The following is a 27964-nucleotide window of genomic DNA, read 5'->3' as shown; positions in this document are numbered from 1 at the left end:
GAACACATATGAAACCTGGATTACTTTATATAATGTTCAGAAACAGATTGATTTCCAAAAACGTGCATTGTACACCGTCATCCGGTTAGACGAGTCAATTATCCATAGCTCATACTGGTACAACCTGAGTCGCCTCTTCAAATTACCCGGGCGCGTAGCGTTGCTGACTGATAATGAAGGCTTATTTGAAAATATTTTAGTAATTTAATATTTTATTCCAATTTCCGTATATTGGGAATGATTTTTATAGGCTTCGAGAAAATTTAGGTAACTGAAATGAATTTTAGCTAAAAAAATTAGTGAGATTATTAACTAACAAGTTTTTTTTAAAAAACAATGGTTTCTATTTCATGTAAATATCTGTTGATATTATAACCTTGACCTGTGTCTATGGCCGATAAACTGTAAAAACAAAAATGTGTAGTATGAGAATAAGTAATAATCTGTAGCAGCCTTTGTTGCGTTAAGACAATTTAAAAGTTAAACAGTGATAATAAAATTGAAAATTAAGTTTAAATTCATCTAATATTGGGCTTTAGTCAAAACGTTAATGTTTTTGTTTAGTGTGCAAGTGAAGTGTTTTTTACACAGATTAAGTTGTTATAGTTTACGACACCAAAACTAAATGTTGATGAACCTCAAAATTTTATAAGCTTAATCGTTTTACATGAAATCTTATTATTAATTGAATTATTACCTATAAAACGATGGCATAATACATAATTTAGAAATCTTATTGCTGATTTACAGAATGTATAAAAACCGGTAAAAACGATAGAGTGAAACGAAACGTAGAAGTGAATGTACCCATCAGCAAATGAATGACAAATTAAAAAGTTTTATTTTTCTTATATTGGTACGAGATTTTATTGATTGTTTTCTTTCAAGATTTTGGGCCAGACGGCGACTGAAATTGCAAGTTACTGTGATATATTTATTTTCAATTATTAACTATTCTTATCAAACCAATTAAATGAGCAGGGGTATCGAGTTATGTCTATAAGTAATGGAAGGTACAGAACTGGGTGGCGACCAGCAATTCTGTTTGAGATGGAACAATTTTCAAGCAAACATAACTTCTCAATTCGAGGCGCTACGCGATGATGAGGACTTCGTGGATGTCACACTGGCGTGCGAGGGACACAGGCTGGAAGCCCACAAAGTGGTCCTTTCTGCGTGTAGTCCTTATTTCAAGGAATTATTTAAAGTAAGTCCATCTTTCTCTCCCCACACTTTGATGTGTCACCATTACAATGACTCTAGTGAAAGTTGTTATGTATAAAACACTTGATCTACTTACAAATGCCATGTCTCGCGTTCCGGTTAAGTACTCGTGATTTCATTTATTTGTACCTACTTTAGAATTCTGTTTCACAATTTCTAATTATCGCATTACCATTGATTTTTTTTTATTTTCTCTTTAAACTGTCGACTATCCCGTAGTTTTAATAATTTATAATTATAATTAATTGATTTTTTCGCGACAGTTAATCACGAAGGGTTGCAATCCTTTCTAAATTCTTTTTTTAAATTTAAATTGATTGACTATAATTAAAACTAATGTTTTTTAAAAAGTAAATTGTTCTGTAAATGTAACACAAAAATGTTGGTTGTGTAAATGGGAATTGATTAATATTCAAAGATGTATCTAGTTCTTTGATATTTTCTATTGTTTGAGGATGGAAATGAGTAAATTATATGTTAAAACACACAAGCTGAAGTAACTGTAACTATTACTCAAATTATTTCACTGGTAAACAGCCAATAATTAATGACAAACATTAAAATATCTTGTACATGAAAAATAATAACAAAAAGATAGGGGCATATGTTATGTACATTACAATTTTTCCTACATTTGTAAATATTTTTTGGATATTATATTATTGTCTTAAAATGATATTTTTTATCAAAAATCTAGCAAAGCTCTATTTTACATTAGTAAATTATCAAAATTGACCCATGATTTAAAACAAAATTAGGAATATTTTTATACAGTATCTAGAAGTTAATAATAAGGAGCACTAACAAAGGGTTTATAATTTTATATAATTTAGTTGATTAATTAATGAAATATATTTTATGAATAATAGAAACATTGATATAGCATTAATTTTAAAATGAATATTATTGGAAATTGTTTATTATTGCAAACAAGTGGTTATTCTTACAACCTTTATTATAATATTACTCCCACAATTTTAGTAGAATCTAGAAAAAGTGACTTGCTTATGATACAAGGTGTTGAATGGCACATACAATAAGATTAGAATTCCTTTGACTGATATTAACTGATCCTATTAAGTATTTATAGGATAATAGGAGTTGATGTAAAAATTGTTACAAAACTTATTTTTAAACATTTTTCATATTTATATATGAAAATTATTGTTTATTAATATTTAAAGTGACATTAATAGATATTATACTAATGGCTAATGACTTTGTGTTTAATGATTTATCCCATTATTTTGTTATTATGTACCTCATGGATAGTTTTAGATAAGTAATATGTCAGTGGAATTTTGTTATTACATCAAACAAATGTAATTAATATAAATAAAAATAAATGCTGAAACAAATAACAGATTTAAATATCTACTAATTCTATTAAATGTGATTGTAATCGTTTCAATTTAATTATTTAGTATTTATTTCGATTGAAACCAAACAGGTTTTAGTAAAATAGTTCTAATCCATAATTATATCCTTATTCATAGATGCTAAGGATCTCACACCATTACTTTTGTTACTGTATATCTCAATTTATATGCAAAGAAAGGATTTTGGTCGCTTTTGGTATTTATTTATCATAAAACTACATATAATTTAAAGATTTATGTTGATATTTGAAGTAAATATTTTTGTATTTTAATCTATATGTTAATTATTACTTGAACCAACTAAAACCTTAGTCTGATTAAGTTGAATCTTTGAATATCTTTTATTTTTACAAAAATGATTGAAATGTAGTGTAATAGCTGAAAATCTTTGTATATTTTTAAATCTGATGGAACTGGCTTGTGCTAGAAAGTATTCAATGATAACACTCAATAGTAGGATTTAAACTTGTCCTTGTCCTGGAGGTTAACAACAACATAGCAGCCAAAACAACAACCTTAATAAAACATCCATTATTTATGAGATAGTTTGTGAATTTGAAATTAAACATGTTGAATTGGTCTCTATAATGCTATTATTGGATTAAATCATCTCAATCCATCCATCCAAGAAACCATCTTTAAAAAGTAGTGTTTTAAGGAGAAAGGTCAGATGTGTTCATAAATTCAAGTAATCCCTTTAAGAACATTTTACATGATAACTGTATAATACAGGGTGATTGGATATAGGCCTTAAAGCTTTAAAGGAATGAATCTATAGTTAATTTGCTGTCATTAATGTATATTTCAGAATTAAATAATAACATAATGATAATATACTAGCAAGTATTTTCAAAATTTGGATTATTACTTATTAAGATTTTTTATTGTTTATCTGTCCTTGCAGACTTTGTACTGCCAGAAGTTATTGATCTGTTACATTCAAATAAAAATAATTAATGTAGCTTATTTCTTAATGAACACTTAATGTATAGCTTTAAAGTTTTTTGGTGACAAATGAACATATACATTCACCACTATCAAGCTTTTACACCTATTTCCAATCATCATTTATATATATAATATATATTTTTTTCGTGTGATTTAAGTAAAGTAAACTAATTTAAATATAGTATTATAAACAGATGAATTTGTATAAGGCAATACTTACTTTGTGTCAACACTATAATAGTTGTATGTAGGCGGCTTTGCCCTTTTAAGGCCTTATAATTTTAAGTATATGGGTTTGTCGACTTTCTACTCATAAAACCCTATAGAGACAAGAACTTTAAAAATATATTTTACTTAATATCATAAAGTTTTTGTTGCATCGCTTTACTAATTTGACATGTTTATTTATCTTTCTTCAAGGCCTTTATTATTACGTACATTACAAAGGCTATGTAACAACAGTTTAATATTATATTAAGCTCATTTTAAAATTACAAGCATATTTTTATGCTGCATTTATATGAAATATTTTTTGGAACCATGTGATGTGAAACATCTTGAATCCTGTACATTAGTTAATTAAAAGAGTTACGAAAGCGATGGTGATAATTCATTTTTTATTTTGAGCTTTGCTAGGTGGTAAAATATGATTTTTTTCCAGAACAATCCATGCCCTCATCCAATAATATTTATGCGGGACTGCGAGGTGTCGCATGTGCGTGCGTTGCTCCAGTTCATGTATGCGGGACAAGTCAACATTGCGCAGGCGCAATTAAGTGCCTTCCTGCGCACCGCGGATGCCCTGCAGATCCGTGGCCTTACTGATTGCTCACAACACAATGATAAAGTAAATATATCATATCTTATGAATTTTTTTAAGCATTATCATTACAATGAAATAACATTGTTTTGTTTTGCAGAAAGTGAATCGTAAATCTCCTCCTTCCCAATTACGTAATTTGCTCAGCGCCAAGCCGTCACATTCTACCTCCTCCTCCAAAGCCGCAAACCAAAACGTCGAATCGACTTCTGCCGACGATCACGAGAAGAGCGCTAGTCGCCGTTCCGCTAGAAATTCTCCCGATGTTGCCAGAAATAATCTCAGCGAAGAAGCTCCCTTTCAAACTTCTAGTCAAATGAGGCCTAATAATAATGACTATAGCGAAACCTGCACCTACCCTACATTGAGGGTGAAAACTGATCTCGAAGCACCAGAGCTGAATAATGATGAAAACGATATATTAATGGATTCCGGTGATCCGGAGAAAATGGAGAAATGTGGGCAAGATTTTAGCGCATCGGACCTTTTGGAACCAAAAATGGAAGTCATGGAACAGGAAGTTAGCGACGAGGAACGTTCGGGCTACCAGCAAGTCTACTACAACGAGAATAATACGCTGGCTAACCCGTTTGCAACACTACAAGGTATGAGGTGTTCTGTTGGTGTTAAGTCTGAATATTTAATTTATTTATAAAAAAAATGTATAAACTAGGAGACTATTACAATTTTTCACTTTAGCATTATATTAGATTACAAATAAAAAATAAGGGTCAGATACTTCACTGAATGAAAATGGTGGCCGTAAAAAGATCTACGGCACGCTACATACTGCTACTGACTTTTTTCTTGTCTATGGTTAGGTGATATATTAGTTACACATATGTGTGGCCTCGCTTGTCAAGTACGTTAAAATTTATTTTAGACAGGAGTTCGGGTGAATCAATCTCTCCCTTAATTATTTTCAAATATTGTAAAAATATGCAAAATATTACCGATTTACAAGAGGATTTGCGAATAGCTCTACTGTTTGTTTACGCAGGTAACGTGGATCTTATGGGCGGGCTGAATCCTGAAATTCGAGACGAGAATGCGGAAGGTAAATATGATTTTTTTTGTTCACTGTCACGTCATTCTCACACGCACACGTCGACTCGGACAGCCGCGCCCCCGGCGAACCTCTTTCTCGAATTATTTTTTCGAATTTCACAGCCAATGTACCAAACGTTTTAACAAATTGTTTAGAAGAGAGCGCGTGCGGTTTCGTTCCACATCAGGTGGCTAGGCGCGCGGGTGTCGGGTATCTGACGCGCCGCCCGCCCTCATACCCTCGAGCCTCCTCCAATGCTAATGGGATTACCGTAGGGTAAAATAAAATTTTAATCAAAACCTAACATAGAGTAAATATAAAAGATCGCAACTTCTACCGACAAATCGCTTGTTGAGTTGAGCATGAATGTTTTGAATTTGAAATCACACTGGGAAACAAATTGAATTAAAAGATACGATTAGCCAATTCCACTTTGTGACTAAGTACTTCCGAAAGCAAGAATTAGAATTATTTCAGGAGTAACATAGGAAAGAAATTTCAATCAAAACCTTGTTTAGAGTAAAAAAAAAGTAATAACTCGCAGATTTCCATCTACCAATTTATGTTGACCAAGTTTGGCCAGCAGTGACAGTCCGGTCAAAAAAGCGGGTGTAGCTAACAAATTAAGGAACGTAAGTTAAAGTCAGTGGGATGTAGTCATAAAAAACGTGAAATTGAATGTTGTTAATTACAAAAAAAAACAACGGAGAGCATACAAGATATGTTCATAGTATTCAAAAAGAAACTACGCGGTTCAAATAAGTCCTGGTTACAAGAGTTAGTAAAGCATTAGCAAATTGTAATATTGTTGGCGATTTTCCGAATGTAATCGGTGGTATTCATGCTGTTAGCATTGGAAACAGTGGTAGAGGGTTGATGATTGTCGGTAGACGGGGGGAGGTGGGGTAAGTGCGGGGGAGCGGGTGCCGCAGTGCGAACTGGTGTTGTTGGCAGCGGGCGTGCGGTGCGCGCAGTGCGGGCGGCGGTACAGCAACGCGTCCAACCTGCGCCAGCACGTGCGCCTCATCCACGAGGCGCAGCCGGCCGTGTGCGCCACCTGCGGCCGCTCCTTCAAGACGCCGCTGTACCTGCGCCGGCACATGCTGGCGCAGCACCCCGCCTGCCACAAGCCGGCGCCGCCGCCGCTGCCCGCCCTGCGGCCCGCGCACCACTACCAACAGTAGCACGCGCTCTCTTACTCCTCCAAAGGACGCGCATCCGAGAGGACCAGCTCCGCGATATTTATTACGCGCGGTACAAGTCCATTACAATAGGCCCGGTTGGAAGCGGGCCTGTATACAGCATCTTCGAACGACCTTAAAAAGGTCGATTATTTACCTTGTAGGTGGATGTCCTGATCTCCACTTGGTCTGTGGTCTCCACCAATAAGTTCTTAAAGTGGGCCTGTACACGGCTACTCCAACTTGCAAATCCGCTAGGATATATCGGTTACTTTCGTTTGTCTACAGATCTCATAATTCATTTGAACTCGTAGGGAAATCTCGAGTTTAGCCGTCTCTATGGCTCGTTCGACTAAACTGAACCCAATAAAGAATTTTCCATTTAATTCGAGACTCGGCGTGCTTCCAAAGTCTTCCGACGAAGTCAATATATCTGTCCACCTTGTTGGTGGACGTTCTAATCTGTGTTAGGTCCGTGGTCTCCACTTAATGCCCCAGTAGCCATATGTTCTGCGCGCTATGTAACTTGCTGTCAGCCCACTGTCAGTTCAACTTACTAATCCGTTGGACTATATCGGTCACTACAAATATTCGGAGTCAGCACTGAAAGCCTCCACGCTTTTTAATCTTCGAGATAACACGTCCGCGATTTCACGATTTATAAATTTATTTTTTTATTTATTTTTTTAAACTGCCTTTATCCTTCACGATATAAGACGTGAATTGCACTCAATATCCTTTTATCATTAACTTTTTTAGAACGGGATTCGTTAGTAAATATGTCAAAAATAAATAGTTTATGTTGCTAAGGATCTACTTTCAATATCATTTATAGACATCATCGGTCGGAAGTAATGGGAAATTTGAAATTTCAATGGAAGTCCTACTCATTTTACACCGTAAGGAGACCGCTTCCATCTGTGTTTTTGTATTTCACTCTCGTCAGCTCCGCTTCATACTATTAATATTGAAATCGTGGCGCTGGTCCTCTATATTGTCTTAAACGAAGAGGCGCAATAGTATATTCGTGTAACTGTTTCCGCTTCGCTTTAAACTATTGAACTTGCATTTCATGAGTCGTATATTAACTGTAGAGTATACTATTGTCCCTCGTCGGTGATAAACATTATGATGAAGTGGCTTAACGTCATAACGAAGACTGTCAGTATATGTATCTAGTCTGTGATCGGAGTGTCGCCGGGGGCCCTTCTGACGTCACACCTCTCCGCTTATTGCGTGCCTTTCAATAATTATACCAAGTGCCAGATACGAGTTACTTTAACGAGTCTCTTTAGTTGCAAGATAGCGTAAGTAAAGTGTAGTATGGATTATTAATTACTAGCATGCATCGATCGCGTCTATTAGGTGAAATAACACGCGTCGCGACTTGGGAGAGAGGCAATGAACTCTACGCTTTGACTCACGCCACGTCATTATATTCGTAGGTTCATGTGACTAACAGGGACTCGTTAAGGGAACGCTTAAGTACCTTCCTTTCTGACAATAGACTGATTGTTGTTAAAGCATTTGTTGCAACCGGTGCTGATTTATCATAGGTTATTTACAGGTTACATATTATACATACATACCTACATTATACACGTTGTCCATTTGGTCGACATTTTCCATCGTATTCTAGTAAATGTGTATTTTCATAAATAGAGTCTAATTTTTTGTACTGAAAACGCGATGGAAAGGGTCGATCGCATCCGTTTTTATGTGTCGAGCTCACGAAGTTTTATAAACGCGTGACAATCAACAATAACAATAGTGATATTTTTTATACAGAATAGTTTATCTTTACACAGTGTTATATTGTTGAGTGAATGAACGGCTCCCGGTTATTAGTTTGTACTAATTCGAAATGTAAAGGTTAATATTAAAAGTCTACAGATTCACCCAATCAGAAGAATAATAGTTGTTACAGTATTAAATGTTGAAACTTGCCACGGTTCTCACGTATCCAGTGATGAAGCACTGATAGACAGACTTTATTAGAGTGTAAGAGATGCATTTTGTTTTTAATAATTATGAATTTCAGTTTAGTCAATTAAGTGGCTGGCTGATAAACGCTTGTAAGGGAAAAAAGATATGCCATGAAAAAAAAATCGAATCTAGTCATTTTAAAAAAGAACTTGCAGTAGGGGCACAATTGGAAAATTATGGATTAGGGTTGTGAATTACAATGTTATTTTTTCGTAATAATATTAGACTTTACCAAACGGTACGAGATCTCGATATACCATATGATCTCAAATTCGCGATGTGCATTGTCGAAACATCTAATTATGCGGGGAGACACTGGCATGTTTTGCAATAATAGTTTATTAGCCGCGATAGACAAAAAAATAGTTCATTATTGTAAGAATCTTAATAGCAATAATAGCAATGTTTGTGAAACAATGTTTTTCATCATTGAGACTACATACTATCGTTAATAATAACATTATTATATAATAGTTTTGGAAATAGGATCCCATCGTGCACGCTAAAATATTTTAAAACAGCAGTCATCAGATGAGCTGAATAATTTCATCAGTGCGATAATGGCTATTAATGTAAATTGAAAAATAATGCTATAATCAATTAAAGGTTTCCAATAATTACTAATTTAGACTATTGTTAGTATTATTTTCTAGTATTAAATATTTGCAATATTGGGATAATGATTCGTCCCCGCTTGTTCTCCGGTTTACCCACCTCATTGACTCGTCTTCAAATGTATATTTTCTTACCATTGTTCGTTATACACTGTAGATATTTTTTGAACGATTATATTTCAATTTGATTTAAATTTAAAAAGAGACATGTAACATTTCTAGTTTATCAGTATTTTGTAAATGCTATGTCGTTTATAGTTACGCTCGTAAATAATGTTTACTGTTAACTTATTTAAATGTTTTGCAATAATTCGGTCAATTTAAATATTTTGCTGTTCGCAACGCTATGTGAGAATAAATACTATAAGTTAAATAGTTATGATAATTATTTAAATGTAACCAAGTTCATCTGTGCAATTGCTTCGAGCAGAACATTACACCTTTATGTATGTACATAAATCGATGTAATTTTTTTACTAAATATTAAAAAATAAAGTATTCAAAATACAAAAGGATTTTTTGTTGAATTGTTTGCAATCTCTTTTTTGTCAGGTATTGGCCAGTTTTGGTGTATTTTTGCAGGACATTGTTTTATTTTGCGTAACATTGTGGCAAATTTTATTACTTTTTTTATCTTTAAATTACCTGTTTGGCTTGTGCTTCAATATATTTTTATGGTAACCGATCAACATTTATAATATTATGTATATTACGCTTTTTAAATTACGGATAAACATCGCGTCTCCATAATAGGCACCCATTGTAAATTTGCTGTATCTTGTAGTTGAAGTTACGTCATATATTGTTGCTACAAAGTACCACGGTATCGCAGCTATTTGCACACTCTTACAAATCTAGTTGCTTATACAACATAATCGCATGCTCCTTTTGAGATATCACGTTTTATTTGGCATTACGCAGTGTGTGTAGTAAATTTTATTTCCAACGTAATACATAATAAATCCTACTGCGTGAATATTAATGTACACTTTATTTTGCTAAATTTCGTATGACCTAAGGCTCAGTCGCAGAAAATAATTTCAATTCACACCTCGAATAATACGAACATATAAAAACTGTAATCAATGCTTATGTCCCTTTTAAAATAATTATTCTTGTATTATTTTGTCACGTCCTACTTTAAGGTTTACGAATATAATTGCGTTCAAAATTTTTAAAGTTAAATTCTCTTGAATAATCTGTTAATAATTGATTAAATTAATCATTATAACACCAAATATACACATGTATATATATATATATATAGTTTATAAATTTTAAAAAATCGATTTTCTTTGTTAACCCGTAAATATATGTTGTGACGAAGAGTCAACACTTTAATTTTGATTATTAAAAGTGTTTTATGGTTGATTGCGATATCGGCTATTGACAAAAAAATACGCATTTAAGTGTTGAGTACATAAAGGGAATGTAAATTTTTCACAATTCTATTTTTTATTTATTTTGAATAGTTGCAATACCGTGCATGTAAATACTACAAGATATAAGACACATGAAATTAAGATTTGTAATGGATGTTGCGTGCGAGTGTACTGAGCGATGGTTATGTAACAGCGGGTTGCGGGCGTTGGGATGGACGACGCAACCGGCCGGTCCCGGACGCCGTGTGGCTGGAACAACATCGTCGTGCGCTGCCTTTCCTGCTGAAGCGAGAGAATGAGCGCGGCGCTGCTGCCCCCAGGCTTGTGAGTCTTATTCATAATATTTTCATGCATATTTTTTTCATGACTCATGGCAGACTCAAGGTTCCAACCAAACCAAAGGTAAACCCCCAGGGGTCCACGGCAAACTTGACTTGGTACTAAGTTTGGCGTTTCCACCCATAGAATGCCCACAGCAAGGCTATGCCTCTCCCAAAGATATCTATGGCAGGATACACCATAATCGCCACGCTTGGCAGGTATGTTGGCGATCGCATATTTAAATCTCTGTTCGAATTTCAATTCGAACGATTAATAATAATTTAACTTAACTAGTATTGACCACCGTAGTTGCCAGTATTATGGAGCGTTCTCACTTGAAGGCTGGAGGCATAACAACATTTTGTCCAAATTAGGCCATTTGCTTTAATAGTGTTTATAAAATTTCTTTTAATATCGTTTTGCAAAAATAATATACTTTTGAAGGCGGTGTCAAATAAGTCATCATAGAAGTAGGTCACGCCGATTATCAACGTTATTTATATTTTAATAAAACTTAGCAGACCTTTAGAACATAAGCGGATAACATTTATTAGCTTCTATTTTGCTTATTATCGAATAGGTTTGCAGGCAAGTCCGAAAGGTGAAATACATTTTTAATTAACAGAAGTTACCTGGTTGAAAGGATAATGCACTCGATTTATGTCATACTTAAAATAATTATACAAAAAATAATTTTCTATGCAATAAAAATGTTGAAAGACATTGTTTTTAATATAGTTCTCAAAATGTTTAAATATATGAATTAAATTTTTAAAGTGAAATAAATGCAATTGAATAATATGGCAGCGTGTTTTAAATAAAAGGTTTCTTTAAAATTTACTTATACTATTTATAACATACACGTTTTATTGATCAAGTTTATAAGGTAAAGGTTAATTTATAAATCTGAAAATTCTTTTTCTTGTTTATTTTGAATCGTTGAAACAACGTACTTGTACTCGAGTAATTGCAAAAAAATTCTCAGTGATGTTGATATATTTTCAAAGTAATTTGATTAAATATAAGTATGTAAGGTGAGTGAATTTCTTTTTCAAAACATCTTCAGCCTTCAATTGAGGATAAGAAGCTATGATATTCTTTCTCTCTCTTACTCTGCAAAAGTTGTACGTTGTCTTACTTTAACATTTCATAACCTCGTAGAGAAAAAGGGATTATTCGTTATAGTATTTATAACATTACTAATCTCAGATGACGAATGGCAGTAATAGAATAAAATATCTTGATTAATGAGTCCGCAGTATATTTTTTGGAGGAACAATTATCTCTTTTACTGCTATTGTAAAACTATATATATATAATCTATAAACAGTTTGTTAATCTTTGTTTACATTTTTTATCTTAAGCATCTTATGGATTTTTACTAAGAGACTATAATAGAATAATATTATGTGATGTTTAGTAACACCTCATAAGTGATTGGTTACAATACATATGGAGAAAATTTCGATAGACGTACTTGTTAAGGTCCTCCTTCCATCCAGTACCGGAAATTCATGGAAGAAGCCTCTGTTCATCAGAGGATGTCCTGCCGCGCAAGTAATGATGATGACGTAATGAAATATTAATGAAATTACTTGCTGAATAATAGAAAAAAAATTGAGCAAAAAGTAATTTTCGTCTGTTAGTTAAAGGTCATATCTCTTGAGAATAATTTTCATTATTTTATCTCGGGTTATTAAAATATTTATTAACATTATATTTGTTAAAGTAAATATTTAGATGCGGTACAACGCTGTCAGAAAATTTTTAAAACTGGATTGTACTGAACCTGATATTATAATATAGATAACTGTTTGGTTCGTGATAGAAGTGTATTCACTTTGATTTTATTATGAGAACTATGTGATATAACTAGATAGTGCAGAAGCCTAGTAGCTGGGGTCTTGAAGTTCTGGAGTGGAGACCCTTGAATAGAGCGGAGCGAAGGAACTACACCCACAAGGTTACAGATGATCTTTTTAAAGTCTTGATAAGACGGGCTACTGAATGATGATAAAAGAGCTGCAACACAATGTCTGCTTTGTTATTTGACGTAGAACTTTTTTCTTTTAATTAGTGTAAATTACATTAGTAAGGCGTTTACTTAATGATAAGTAATATGACCTGTCTATAACATTACGGTGACATAGAATTTTGTAAGACCATACCTTACGTAATATAACATCTTATTAAGGTTATATTGAATCAGTGATGTACTAATAAAACCAGATATCGTTTCAGTGAATCTCCCATAACATACATTACAACATGAGAAAGAACGATCTTTATTTTATCCTGTAATAATAAATTCTTTGCGCAGATATTTCATTTGTTTTATTTAAATCTGCAAGGGCACAAGATACCGTAAGCTCATTCTGAGTTAAAAGGATCAACGACATTAAGTAACAAGTTTTAAGATACTCAGCAATACCTATGACATATGGACGTGCATTACCTTAGTCATACCCGTACCATAGATATAAAGCATTCGAAACGTCGAGAACAGAAAGGTTCACATGAGCTTAATCCGTTAAAATATAATTTATTTTAATATCCCGTAATTGTATAATATGTGCATGTGTATAGCTCTACCCCACTCTCTTCGCCAACTTAATGAACCTTCTTAGTTGTAGAATTTCGTAAATATTCTTTCTTTGCTAACCTCTAGTTGACAAAAGGAATATGCCTATAATACCAAGTCTTTCAAACTTTTGGTTCCAGAGGTATCATGCTATGTCAGTATATAGATGGAAATCTCTTATAAAACGGTTGTGCCTAACTTGTATTTAAGTTGTTATTTTCACCTTTACCAAATCCTAGCCCATAACGTCTGTTAGAGAACAAGTTTAGGTGTATACCTAAACGTGTTAATCTAATACGGCAGCCAGTCCGTATGTTTTCGTGCGTACGGCCTACGATTCGCTGCGATATCTATTAATTTATCGGTCGGGTTATCACCGCCACGTGTCATTAACGAAATCTTCAAAAAGAGTAACGACGATAAATGACGGGTCACCAGATAAAGCTGGGCGAGGGCGTGGAGATTCGCGAGGAGCTGTTGCGCGGCGTCAAGTGGGGCGACTACAGAAAGGTGACGCGTGGTTTGGCTGCCGCGCTGTTCTCGCCGATGGAGCTGGCGACCTGCTCCGTGACGGGGCAGCGGTGGTCGAGGGCAGGGCAGGAGGCTCGGCCCACGAAGCCGCCGTTGGATCGCCGTCGGGTACACGCGCTCATCTCCTACGTCAGCCGCCACTTCCCCGACGTCGAGGTCAGCCGTATCAAGCAGGTCCTCGCCTACAAATGCAAGGAGAACTGCGCTGCGCTTCGCATGAGGACCGCCAGGTGACGCTACGATGCTATTTCTTTTCAATTGTTTCTTTATTACTTCTACAACAGTTGATTCTAGTGAAAGAACTCGAATCTTCTAGAAGATTCTAGAACGTAATTTGTATTTCAATTAAAATCATGTCAGTAGTAACATACATATTGCAACCAAAATCATCAAGTTTTTGCTTGTTCCTGACTACGGGCTATAAGTAGTTAACCATTAATTCGCTTTTAGCTGTTTAATTGCATTGAGATTCAAATCTAATGATGAATTGATAGCGCTTACAACGTGGTTGCTTAAAAATACGTCCACGTTTCTTTATTGCTCTTGTTTTTTTCTTCCTTTATGACTAATTCATACAATTCTGGCATGTCAAAGTTGTCGGTGGTATAATAGCGTCGGTTTCTAATTATTGCTAATATGCGAAATATAGCACTGACATAAATAATCATCATATTAATGAGTCATTCGCTATATGCTCTATCTTTAATTAAGATATCGATAGTCAATATATCTTAATTAAAGATAGAGCATATAGCGAATGACTAATATGATGATATCAGTTATGAAACGTAAAAAAACATAGTAACTTTCTAAGACACTAAAACTTTTAAGATAAGTGAATAATTCATTGCCTATTTAATTCTCTTAAATTAATCATTCAGTGAAGTAAATGATTAATTAAAAAACAATTGCCAATTTTAACATAACTTGTTTAGAAAGCTATATGAGGTTTATGTATCGTTGTGTATTACGTAATATATTCGACATGAAGAATTCTCGTACCTCGGGAAAAATCTATAATGCTTATAAATATAGGAAATTATAACATCTTGTCAAAAAAAAAAGTCAGTTCGAAATAAAATTTTCACTTAATAATACATCAAAAATATTTCGATAATAGAATAGTTTTTTAAATAATACTAATCGAATCTATTTATTGATTTGTGTATTTAATTCGTCAGGCCATGACAATTTATAATTACATACATTTCAATTTTAAAAAATACGATTAGATGATAAGCAAATAAATTTATATGCGTTTCTTTATTCTCATATATCATAGCATTGTGTTTAATTATAAAGACGCAATAAACTCATTTAGAACTATTCATTTATGGAGTGCCACACGTGTCCCTTAAATTAACGTCAAGCCGAAATCTGATGTATAGGGCAGGTAGTGGTTTACCGCAGAAAATAAATAAAGAAAATCTATGATCAGCTTAAAATGGATGTAGTTCTGATTTTGAATATATTTTTTGTAGTTTTCTATAAACTTATGATAAAACTGAAGTGAAAAAAATAATAAAAAAAGGTATATTTGCAGTTATATTAATAGAAAGAGCATCACCGGGTTTATTAAATTCGTACGTTTTTTTTTAATGTAAATGACTCAAATATATGTCATATGACAAATTAGTTTTCTGAAGTCAGCTATTGCCTGCTCTATCAACTGATTTCAACTTGACGTTGGTTTATAGGACAGCCGGTAAAATGATTAGTTCTACGTGAGTTTAGGCAGTATAACAAAACACAACAACCTCTATGCAAAGCTATATGACGATAAAGAAATGCATAAAGGATGATTGGAATTAGGTGGAAGAGCTTGAAATGGTTTAATGTATAGGAGCTGTCAAATAAAGTATGGTACACTCTATCCATAAATAAATGATTACATAAACAATAAATAAGAAAAAGCGTTTTTAAAAATGGTATATGTATATATAAAATTATTATTTATTTACTATTTGTTCTGCAGACTTTTTAATGCTAGATGTTGTTTACCTGTCGCATTAGAACATCATTCAACAACATAAAGATTAGCCAAAAGAAAAAAAAAATGTGACATTTAAGAGCTATCGCTTTACACAGGGTGATTTTAAATATGTGTAAAAGCAAATGAGCTATATTTTAAACCCGCTTAAAGCTTTTACAAATATTTCCAGTCATTCTGTATAAACAAAATAAGTTTCGAGACAAAGAATATCGGAGTAAATTTACTTTCCTATTAAACAGTTTCTACTTTACTGGTGACGAAGCATTGTATTTTATTCCTTAGGTGTGACTGAACATCCTTTCCTTATGTGTCAACAATTTCTTATCTATAATAGTATAGATCCATGGTTTTCCTGGTGATTCAGTTAATATAAATAAAGTGTGTGTGACAATATTTACATAGAAATAGCCAGATACATTACAGTTTATACGACAGTTTACTTGCAAAATGTAATAACGTAAGTAGTGTTATTAATTAATTATGCTTAAACGCTCCGTTTTAATTATAACAGGTTTAAACTTCGGCTCGAAGAATTTAATAATTTAGCTGGTGCCTTTCAACACAAATTAACACTATATATATATTTTCCTTATGAAAGCAAAACCTCTTTCCATAGTTGGAACTGTTTTTAATTACGTTTACAAAGAATAATTGCCCTTCGTCCCTTTACTCTGAGCTTTAAGGTCAATGTCGTTGTTAGTGACTGTTTTGCTTTTTCATTCCTTGTTTATTTGTAATTGAATTAACTTTTTAAAAGTAAATAATTTTGTTTATTTTTGTATAAAATTTACATTACGTTTTCTTAGAAATTTGTCAGGAGATAAAATTGAGAATCTTGAATAATCGTTCCTTGCGACTTTAGATCCAGTTATAGATTTGTAGTTTTGAATAATTAACAAAACATATGTATGTATATGTAATATATATATATATGTATGTATATATATATATATATATATATATGTATGTATATATATATATGTATGTATATATATATATATATATATATATTATACATGTCTGTTGCGAAATAGCTAATGACCTAAAATAAACGTCATGACAGTTGATAGACGGAAATAAAATTTGTGTACAGATTATATTTGAGACGTATTTTTTTTTAATTAATTTTTATAATCTTAGAAATTCCTCCATTGAAGACTTGAAACGGATTCGAAATGATGTAAATAACATGTAATTGAATCCATTGAGGTGTAAAACTATCAAATCACGTGTTTAACTAGCGCCTATATTATAAAATAACTAACCCGTGACAAACACGTTATGTAGATAATATATACGCACACAAACGTCAACATGACAGATGTTTTTTTTTAAATATTATTTCTTTTAGAGTCAATAAATCTATAAAGTTGCTTGTTAAGGGATATCTCTATGCTCCGTTATCTTTGTTTATATTCTTTAAAATTAATTTATTCTTGCCATACTCTTTGTGCTCATTATGGTGATGATAACACCATGTCGTCAAACCGCTCTGTTTACATCGTGACCTCCGTTAATGACCTTCGTTCAATTATCTTGAAGTGACTCACATAAATACTATAACGCTCTAAGAACTAAGAAATTATGTTTGCTTTATAAAATTTTATAAATATAACTGCTAAATTAATGTTGTATTATTTATATTGAAACAAATTATAGATCTATATATATTTACTGGTTTAATGGAATTTTGAATACAAATTTAAACGTATATTTAATTAAATTGCATAGAAAAGAAAGCTAAGGGATACGAAAATAATTTTTTTCTTTAGTTTATCGTACGTGTTTCTTCTATATATTTATTTCGAATTGGCTAGTTTATTAATTTCATATAATATTGTACAAAATTTAATATGTTTGCCTATTGTAGGCGTACTCAATCCTGCCCATGACTATGTTAGCTTATATCTAAACTTTTTTATATCTTTTATTAATAGTATGTCGCTGATAAAAAAAAACACAAAGTTATGATTAAAACTACGTTCAAAATTTCACCCTTGTTCCAAAGTTATTAACATTAGCAATTACTATATATATGACGTTGACATCGCTTAGTTTTTTATCTTAAGGAGAAATCCTACTATGCGGTGTGATGAGTGATGTTATGTTGCTAGCCATTTTCGGCTTCGACTTTGTACGGTAACGGTACGGTTCTATTGCGAGAGCAGCGAATGAGTTTGACACTTATGTCAAAACTATAGAAACACCTTCGCATGCTAAACCTAGTTTCAACGGTGGTGGCCTAGTGCCTCTATGGAATAATGTAGAGTTATGGCCACCCACACGTTATCATAAAAATGAGAGTTAAATTAGCTCGCGCGTCACCGCAAGGCCTGGAGATATGTGCGGAAGATCAAATCCGTCGCCAAGCCTTTTTATGGGGGTTCGAGGACACACAGGCTCTCTCCCGCCATGCAGGTCTCCGGCTAGGGATGAGAAGCTCGGATCTTCTCTCACTCTCTCTCTCTCTTCCGTCTGTAGCATTACTTTTTCACAAGGGGTCTCTATGATCGCTCGTTCTGCATCACCAAACTTCAAGATGCAAGCCTTCGTTAGCAACGATAGATTGTCTCCCATAATCGTGCAGCTCAACCTACGCTGTGCACATCTCAAAAACAAGCATGTGCTGAGCCGTATATTCGTCACTTTTTCAATGGTGGTGGATGGTTGACGGCTTGACAGGGCCATTCTTGGCTCTTCGCACCGGATGCCTAGATTATCCCTTAGCAATTTTAAATAATATTGTTTTGTTCTTGGTGCGATTTTTAATTTTTCATATAAAAAAGATAAATAAAACGCTCTTCCTTAATTACTAATTAATAATTTGGTATGTAAAAATAAAATTGAATTGATATAAGAATTGTCAAAGGTTATCTGAAGCAACGAAGAACCATTGAATTCATGGTTAACGTAAATAAAGCGGCCTGTAAAACCGTGGATAAGGTTATCTACGTGATGTCACAATGGCGTCTGCTGGAGTACATGGTCGAGGTCGTTATAAATCGGTTATTGTTAGGATTTCCTAGCGGGTCACGGTGAAGGATACAATTAATGAGCTATATATATGTCGGTGGCCAAAATATATATGAAGCTAAAATCATGTATCTGCGACCTTATTCCCATGACTATTAGTTGTAAATTAAAAAAAAAAAATTAAAATAAAAAATATATGAATAACACAATTTTGCGCACACAATTTATAATTTATAGTTAATAATGTACGTTTGAAAACACTATTATATGTCGGGAAATTATTATATGGGATTGGAGGTAGATAATTGCCAACCATATGCAAGTAGAGACATTTTTTTTTAAATATTAGTCATATATTTTTTGTACGTCAAGAACGCCTTTAAATGTCTTAATCTAATGTTCTAGCTAATTGTTATTTATCTTAAATAATTTAATAAAGCAAATATTTGCATATTTTTAAAAATTATCAGCTGCTTTTAAAATATTGTTTACCAAAAATCAATAGTTATATGCATTTTGTTTTTAAAATAAGCATATTACATTAATGAACATCCTTAAATATTATGAAATATTACACTATGCCAATTTGATTCGATTGACTCTTGTTTTGTCAGCTATGTTCTTTATGTAAACCTGTTTTAGTTTTAATATTTTGGAATCCTTTTGATGATGAAAATAAACTGCATTGTGTATCTAATAGAGTGATTACACTTATATTATATCTTCTTCACAAATAATTCTTCATATATGTGTGTGTGTTTTTGTGTGTGATAATAACTAACATTGACATTTATAAAAAAATTAACATAGTTTTCAAAACAATCAGGCTATTCATAACAGCTAGGTTGAGATCAAATGAGGCTGAGGATGCATTCACAACATGTAAAATTCAAAGTAATGTTATAAACTCAAAATCAACACCCAATAGATAAATAAATGTTGTACATTTAACTAAAATATACAAGTTTACAGTAAAAGTTTATAAATCAATTACGATGTTTGTTTTTGTTTTGATACGTCTTTGGATTCTCTCTTTTTGCTTCGAAATTTTTCGACATTTTAAAGACATGAGAAAGCTACGGTTAAAGAGATATGTTATATATACTTATGTTATTGTTGTTTTGTTACACAATTACCAACATTTAATCAGTAACTTCTGTGTAAATATATTGTTTATATATGATTTGTGCAACCTTTTAAAATACCCGCTTGTTCTGTACCATGTAACGGATAGAAGTTGGTTAAGTAAGTGCTTAAAGAACAGTGCGGAGAGTGTATCGCCGACCGTCACGTCGCTCGAGGCAGTAATACAATTTGAAGCAGGCTGTCGAACTGTTTCAGTGAGTCGACCAACTACATGCTGAGTGCGGCAGCACGACCGCCGCCCTGCGACGACGCGCCCGGTGGCAGTGCCCGCTCCTCCTACTCCAATTTGTAAGTCCTCATATATCCTGGTACAAACTACAGGAGGTCCCATCACTATCATTGATAGACCGGTTGTAATTGACCGGTGGACGTTCTTTTCTTCGCTTGCCGGTCTCTGGTATTCACTCCAGAACTTTCAATTCTTCGCTGTGTATGCCCTGCCACATGCCTTTGGTACCATCCGCTCTTTTGTTCATCTATAGATCTACATAATCGGTCCCCTAGAGAAATGCTGAGCATATGGAGCGCCTGTGTGGCTTGTTAAGCAACTGAGAACTCATTGCCATAGGCCCTATTTACACATTCGGGGAACGTCCTGCTCCGATCGCGTCTTTGTCTGAGTTTAAACATAGATACGTAAATAATATTCTGTACAAGTTTTTGTCATTAACTGACAAATTAACTAATTAATCCAGATGATGTTGACGCATGATAGTTAAAATGTATCATTTACCATATGCTAGGTCGTCTTTAATATATGCCATAAAAATTGTAAGACATTTATTTTGTTTACATAGTTGTATTTATTTGTTTTTAGTACAAACGAGGCTTCGAAGAGCGGTGGCGGGGGCGGAGGAGGCGGCGGTGGCGGCAGCGGCGCAGGGGGTGGAGGAGGAGGAGGAGGTGGCGGCGGCGGCGAGTACCCGGGCGGTGCGGACGAGGGCGAGGCGGCGCAGTGATGGCAATACCTGTCCACGCCCGTTGCATATCAATTTCATAATCTTGTTATTTTTTACCAAAAAATGAGAAATGGTAAGGTCGTCCGCCGTCCGCCGTCGTCCACCGCCGTCACCGCAGGGTGAGCCGCTTGTACAGAAAGGTTTATATTTCCGCGCGCCGGCCGGACGGCGGCGCCCGTGCGGTATATTCATATTTATTTAGGTGATATTTTTCTATTGGCTACTGATAAGATTTTATCTCGTTACGCAGCCCGACGGGCGCATTGTTAGTGAGGGGGAGCGCGCTCTGAGTTCTAGCAATAATTTATCAGGTTCCTAAGACATATAGTTAGGTTCTATTGCACGAATTTTCGCGAACACTGCCGCTTGTTTCTAAATTTATTTCGTTGATGTTAGTCATTCGATTGCTTCCTTATGTTGTCGGTTTACGAGTGAGTTTTTTTATTTAAACAATGTTACGTTAAAATTTGTATATGAGGCATTTACGTGCTGTACGAGGGACCGTTGCAATTGCAAAGTAATATATCAAAAAATGGCATAATTTTTTAGAACTAACATAGAGATATTATAGTCATTTCGTTTTACGTAGGTGTAAAGTATAAATAAAAAAGAATTTATTTTGGAGTGCGTCAGGTTTGGATAATGCAAAGTCTATGGAGAGCTGTGATTGTGATGGTTTATAAAAGGAGTCATATTTTTAAAATAAATTTAAGATTTATTACGTAATGGCGAGTGTACAGGATGGCTGTACGGGGGTGTGGACGCGTGCGACTTGTCAATTCCGGTTCCGGTCAGCCCGCATCGTGTCCCGCCTCGATCTATTTATCATATCAATTAAGCAATAACTATTATTTGATAAAAATAAAACGAATGAATTTTAATTTTTAAAATACTATTTTAACCGAGTTGTTATTGAAGTGTAGTTAGTGAATAACTGAATTCTCTAATGTCCACGATCATTTATATAGTTCTTTTGAACAATGATCAAATCCTCATAATAGTTCACGTGAATAAATAATGTCATATCAATTGTGTTTCGCGACTGTGTACGGCCCGTCTTAGTAGAGATTTGTCGGGTGTGTCACGTGGGCTGGATCACACGTGTCTTCTTTGTCTACTTCTTTTCAGCCGATAGACGCCTACTGCAATGCACACGCATTCCGCAAAGAGTGCCACGCGACATGTTATCAATGTCGTTGGTTCACTTAGTGAAGCGCCGACCCCCGCCGCGTCTACCTGCTCGTAGTCGACACTCAAGAAACTTTAAGGCCCCAACGGCCATCAGTTGCACTAGTGATGTGCCATTGCCATTTCAGTCGAGCAATAATTCAAGCTACATATTGGTGAACTTGGTTTTTCGTGGATCTCCTTATTTCTGATTCGATCTCCCAGCGAAACTCCGAGCATAGCCCTCACCATTGCTCCCTGGGTGACTTTGTGCCTTCTCACGCGGCTCCTCGTAAGTGACTATTGGCTGCGTGAGCCTGTCATAGGACAGGGCCTCCACATTTCCTCCAGTGGGTGTCATAGGCGGTGACAGAGGGATCAATTTCTAGAGGACAGGCAGCACCGTCCTCTACGTACCATGATTCCCCTCTGCGATCGCCAACTGGCCTACCAAGCGATATGATCAACCCATAGATGACAACCTAATATAGAGACATTTCGATCTCTAATTTGACATATATAGAGGCTTAAATCAATTATAATAAGTTAAATGTTTTAAAGTTTCTCCCGTGTAGAGGCCCCCGTGATGTCACCGGTGAGTCTCTACCGACGCCGCCGTACACGAGCACACGTTAGCAATCATCATATAATAAATTGGTGTACCTACGGATAAGTTACAGTTACCAGAGTTAGGATATTGTAAGTAGTCACACAGCGCTGCGTAGTGAACGTCTTACTTGCGTGTAATACTTTGTGATGCCAATTGAAAAGTCTAAATGCTCAATTTTGCCAAATTTTACTTGCCGAGAAACTCTTGTCTATTAATTTTGTGAGTATATACGTTTTTTTTTATAACCGCCATTCCTGTTCGGTGTGATTGTCGGTTAAGATAGGAAATGGCTCGATGGATTTGCTCAATAATAATGGAGTATAATTTTGTATTCCGCTCACAAGTTCACAGTTGAAGATTTGGCCCCGATGAACTTTAAATTGTTAGTAAAATTTATGAAATTTTAATTGTTAATTTAGAAATGAAATACTTTTCATGGAAGATATTCAAGTGCGAATACTTTGTGACGAATGCTCGAGATGCAATACGTTAATTTAGTGCCAAATGATAAGTTAACTCGTAGCGATGTATTGTATCCTAATGCTCTTGTGTAGTGTTAATGACCTATGAGGTTTTAAAGGTTTCTTTTACAAGACTATAATATATTTATACAGGGAAAGTGTTAGGTATGTATTGTTGTTTGGATATAAGGAAGTCGCGGTAAAATACTCATTGTGGCAGGGTGTAAAAATAAAAGTTGACTCGACAGAACCAGCGACGCGGCCGCTTGCATCTCTGTTACGAACCGGTCCACTCCCAACCGCAGCTAAAGTATCAAAAATACTAGAACACCTACCTACAGGGTAAACTAACTTTGCTTCACGTGACATAGTGTTACCATATCCTAAAATTACATAGATAATAAAATAATACTCTTTATTTTTACACTCTGTTATCGTAGCACTGAATGAGCAATGGAACAAGAGAATTTATTTACTCAAATAAGTTTTTTAATTATTTATAATATTTTTTTTTTACTAAAAGTATACATTATTTTGCATTTTATGATTGTAATGGCAGCTGTCCTTGTAATTCGGTGAATGATCAAATCGCTCACTGACTTAGGGTTTCATAAATAAAAATAATAAATTATACATCGAACATGACACATTGGGCACAAATATTGATAAAAAAAAATGCTGTAGCTTCTTTCGCTTGCTATTTATAGTTGTAAATCCCGAACTGCATTCTTCCTATGACTCGTTTGTTAGAAGACCATTGTGGAACCCTTGTTATAAAGTGTATATTTAGTATATTTTCACTGAGCAAAAATCTTGAAACTATGTAGATAAGAACAACATCGTTGCCGCTGTGCTGATGGGACACAGTGTTGTGCCAAAATTATGTGCTAGTCTATGAAAAAAACAAAATGTTGTTATCATTTTTCAGATTTTATTTAGTCCAGAATGTGTTTGTTCCTGTGCTGTGAATGTAAACATTTGCAACAAATCAACACTTAATGGAATGGTAATCACACAATGTAGCATCATATTGCATTAATAAGGTAGCGAAACGGAATTAACCAACGAACAAAATGTATATACGTAAATTCAGTAGTTTGTTATTAGAAATGTGGATTTTTAACACTTATATTACGCAATCATAATAAAATTGTGATAACTTTTATATTGATAATAAAGTTTGATTACCTACATTGTGTGAATAAGTAAAGCGATGCATCGAGAAAGGACTAGAGGCCAGTGTAGTGAGTTGCGTGGCGGCCGTTAGTCGTAAGTGGATAAGGTCGATCTCAGGCCGCGTCGAAGCGACGCCCTCTCCGTTCATGTAGGACTTCGGTCCATAGTGAGAAAGAATAGTCGTGTTGATTTGTTGATATATCTACGGTATTTATAACATTGCACGCAATAATTTAGCTCTGAGCTCGTGCAATAATATTCCAAATTGTTTATAAGAAAAATGTTATAATTATTTCTAAATTATATAAATATTTTTGTAATCGTAAAAGACAAAGGCAACTTGAATTCTATTTTTGTTGTGCATTTATTCTCAAATTTTATCGCATATGAGACCACAAACTCATTGTGGACTGTAATGTCTGCGTCTGTGAAAACATATTAATTAGGTACAGTAGATGATTTTTATATATTGCTGATATTGTGAGTCAATTTTAGTAATGGTTATTTCCTTTATTAAGTTTAATTTACGATAATAAACAAATTAATCTAAGATTGCTCAACCAAGATGCAACGCTAACTGCAATGTAGAAACAGATGGTTTTGTATTATGTCCTTTTATATCGATCGTTATTTATATGACATTTCAGTTTATTCATTTGTGAGTTATGGCAGCACATGTTATAATCTTATGTTTATTCTTAAGAGAGGCCAAATGTTGACTTGCTTATGTGAGACTGTTTTGCCAAGAATCAGAAAGTATATTACCTACATTGTTTTAAAATAAATGCTTTTATATAAAATTGTTTTTTATTTTATTTAAATTGTGCAAAGTGAATTCCTATTATACTTCGAACATCATATGTTTATGACAACTATCTGCTTGATTTAGATATGAGAGGAACGCGTCTCCTAAAAAACCATGAAGTCCCTCCATGATAGAAAAACAAATTAAGAATAATAATTTATTATTAATTGCTAATTTCGTTATCAATATAAAATGTTCAATTTTAAAATTACTATTATTATTATCAATGGTTTTTTGATTAGGATACCTACAGAACATTGTTTTTGCTGAAAGGTTTACCTTTAGAAAGCATACATTTATGCATTTAATCAGGCTTGCCAAACGCTAAACTCGTTTGACCTAATGTTTACAAATATTAAACTAGAGGAAACCTTATATTTTGCTTACACCTTATAAGGGAAGTTTTTTGGGTGACAAATCCCTGAAACAGGTCCCTGGGATGACAGCCTTGTCATTTAATATGCGTTTAGTATTTCAATACGAAATTTCCCACTAAGACGAGAACTCGAAATGATGCTATTATATTCAAATATTTTCTAGAGTTAATATCATTATCAATTCGATAAATGTTAGAGGTAGTAGAGATGGCGGGAAAAACATCAGAAGCGCTGCCTACTATTATTGAAAAGCATCTGATGGTGTTGCGAATATGTAAGCCGTTTCATGCGTCGAGGACATTAAATGGCTATGAAACTTTTTAATTCCGACCTGTACTAATGTTATTGCTTTATCCGAGAATGTATAAAAATTTTCTTTATTTCCAGAAAATCCTTAAATGAATTTTCTGTAACTCAAAGGTGATTGTATGATTTATCATACATAAACCATTAATAACAACTTCCTTATTCTACCAATTGATTCGATGCTATATCCCTCAACTGAGAAAACAATACTTCAATATCAATGTTAGTGAAAGCGAGAAAAAGTCACGTGCCACTTCCAATCTTGGTATTCCGATAATTGTTTAGCATTTGAAATCTGCACAAAACGACGAGCAAACACCATTCGGTGGCATAAATAGGCACCAATAATTTTTAATATTTGAAATAAGAAAGGATCAACATCTAGCCACCTCCGCACATGCAGTGGTTGCCGTGCATGAAAGTGCACCGCCCGCCAGCCCGCTCGTAAATGCGCATGCGACAGACAATGCCAACTACACAACCGCCACCGTAAATTCACCCAACACGTGTTTCACCCCTCCACGGGGCATCTTCAGGAGTTGCTACACAGATTAGTGCTAAACACTGAGTCACTAATCTGTGTAGCAACTCCTGAAGATGCCCCGTGGAGGGCACGGCAACCACTGCATGTGCGGAGGTGGCTAGATGTTGGTCCTTTCTTATTTAGGATGGACTTCCGCAATGTAACGCCTGAATCCATTAAAAAATTTTAATATTTGGACTTGGCTGTATATTACTTCTGTTCTTTGTCTCACTAAATGACATACACTAATGTCAAATTTGTATCCTGAATGAAACATGTTATTCTTGAGTTATTAATGCCAATTTGATACTATCAAAATATATTACTGATGTTATAAGTATTTTCAAACATTTTATTCTAATTTTAATAATTATAATTACCGCGCTGTATTAGATGGCGTTCCCACAGCCTAATGCCCAGAGAGGTTAGATGAAGTTTAAATACCTACTAGAATAAAAAAGTATACACAAATTGATTACTAATGCTTGTTTGTATTTGTTCAGAATTAACTAATAGGAAAATATTGGAGGAACTGCAGCTTAAGAAACAGATGTTATTAAAACAAGGTGCAGTAGCTCCTTTGACTGCCACCACTATTCCTTTAACTCAACCGAGCCCTGTTAGCCAATTGCCTATGTGCTCTATTCCACCGGTGTCTGCTACTGCTGTATGTATCAATGGACTTAACAATCCTTTTAAAGTGTATTCTTTTATTATTAAATAAACCATGGGTTAATTAAGATAGATATATAAAATACATTATTACAAATAGAGAGAAAATGATACAAAGTGACTTGAAATAGATATTACAAATAAAAAATTATTGATAAAATTGATTCTCTGAAATAAAAGTACTTGTGTCTTTTATAACATTGTCAATTTCAACAAACACATTGCTCTTTATTTAATATTCTTTAATCCATAAAAATAGGTCCATGGGAATATGCAAATCTGCAAACATATTTATTATTTTTATGTTGTGTAGATACCAAGATTGTTAGTTAAATTATACTTTCATAACAATATCTTTTTTAAAACATGTTAATTACATCCTTTAAAGCAGTGTTTTCCAACTTTATTGTGTTGTGAAATCTACCCATGTAATTTAAATAATTTTTACAATAAAGCAAAAGAGTTAAACTTGAGTCATGTTCATTTTCAAATTGCCTCCTGTGGGTATGGGCCCATTGTTGGGAAATACTACTTTAAAGTGTTTTATTACACAGTAATACTAGAAACTAAAAGGCTTGGGTAATTTATTGATAATAACAAAATTAATTACAGGGTTTCCCTCAACTACCAGAAGCAAATATTGTGAACACAAGTCACAGAGCTGCTCTTCAGCACGCCAACGCTACCTCCTGTGGCTTCTTTGTTTCACAAGACTCTTCATTTGGCAATCAGATTTTGCCTGTACTGCCAAGATTTGATACAAAGTGACTTGAAAGTTATT

The 27964-nt window shown here is 34.1% G+C and overlaps 2 protein-coding genes across 2 annotated transcripts; both read left to right on the top strand.

Moving 5' to 3' along the window:
* The first annotated feature begins 788 nt into the window (after window positions 1-788).
* On the top strand, window positions 789-21086 carry LOC137930321 (uncharacterized). Its single transcript, XM_068773552.1, has 8 exons — window positions 789-1207; window positions 4213-4398; window positions 4472-4976; window positions 5372-5428; window positions 10776-10906; window positions 13923-14245; window positions 20323-20415; window positions 20945-21086. Exons 1-8 carry the CDS (start codon window positions 1007-1009, stop codon window positions 21084-21086), a joined length of 1638 nt encoding a protein of 545 aa, XP_068629653.1. The 5' UTR covers window positions 789-1006.
* Window positions 21087-26750: 5664 nt separating this feature from the next.
* LOC137930271 (SOSS complex subunit C homolog) lies at window positions 26751-27951 on the top strand. Its single transcript, XM_068773493.1, has 3 exons — window positions 26751-26935; window positions 27015-27178; window positions 27796-27951. Exons 1-3 carry the CDS (start codon window positions 26905-26907, stop codon window positions 27949-27951), a joined length of 351 nt encoding a protein of 116 aa, XP_068629594.1. The 5' UTR covers window positions 26751-26904.
* Window positions 27952-27964: the final 13 nt, after the last annotated feature.

This window comes from Battus philenor, unplaced genomic scaffold (assembly GCF_028537555.1).
Source record: "Battus philenor isolate CCGP_79_NKW_IND1 unplaced genomic scaffold, ilBatPhil1.0.hap1 SCAF_6, whole genome shotgun sequence".
NCBI lineage: Eukaryota > Metazoa > Arthropoda > Insecta > Lepidoptera > Papilionidae > Battus > Battus philenor.
Note: the sequence above shows the minus strand (reverse complement) of the source record. Positions and strands in the feature narration are given on the sequence as shown.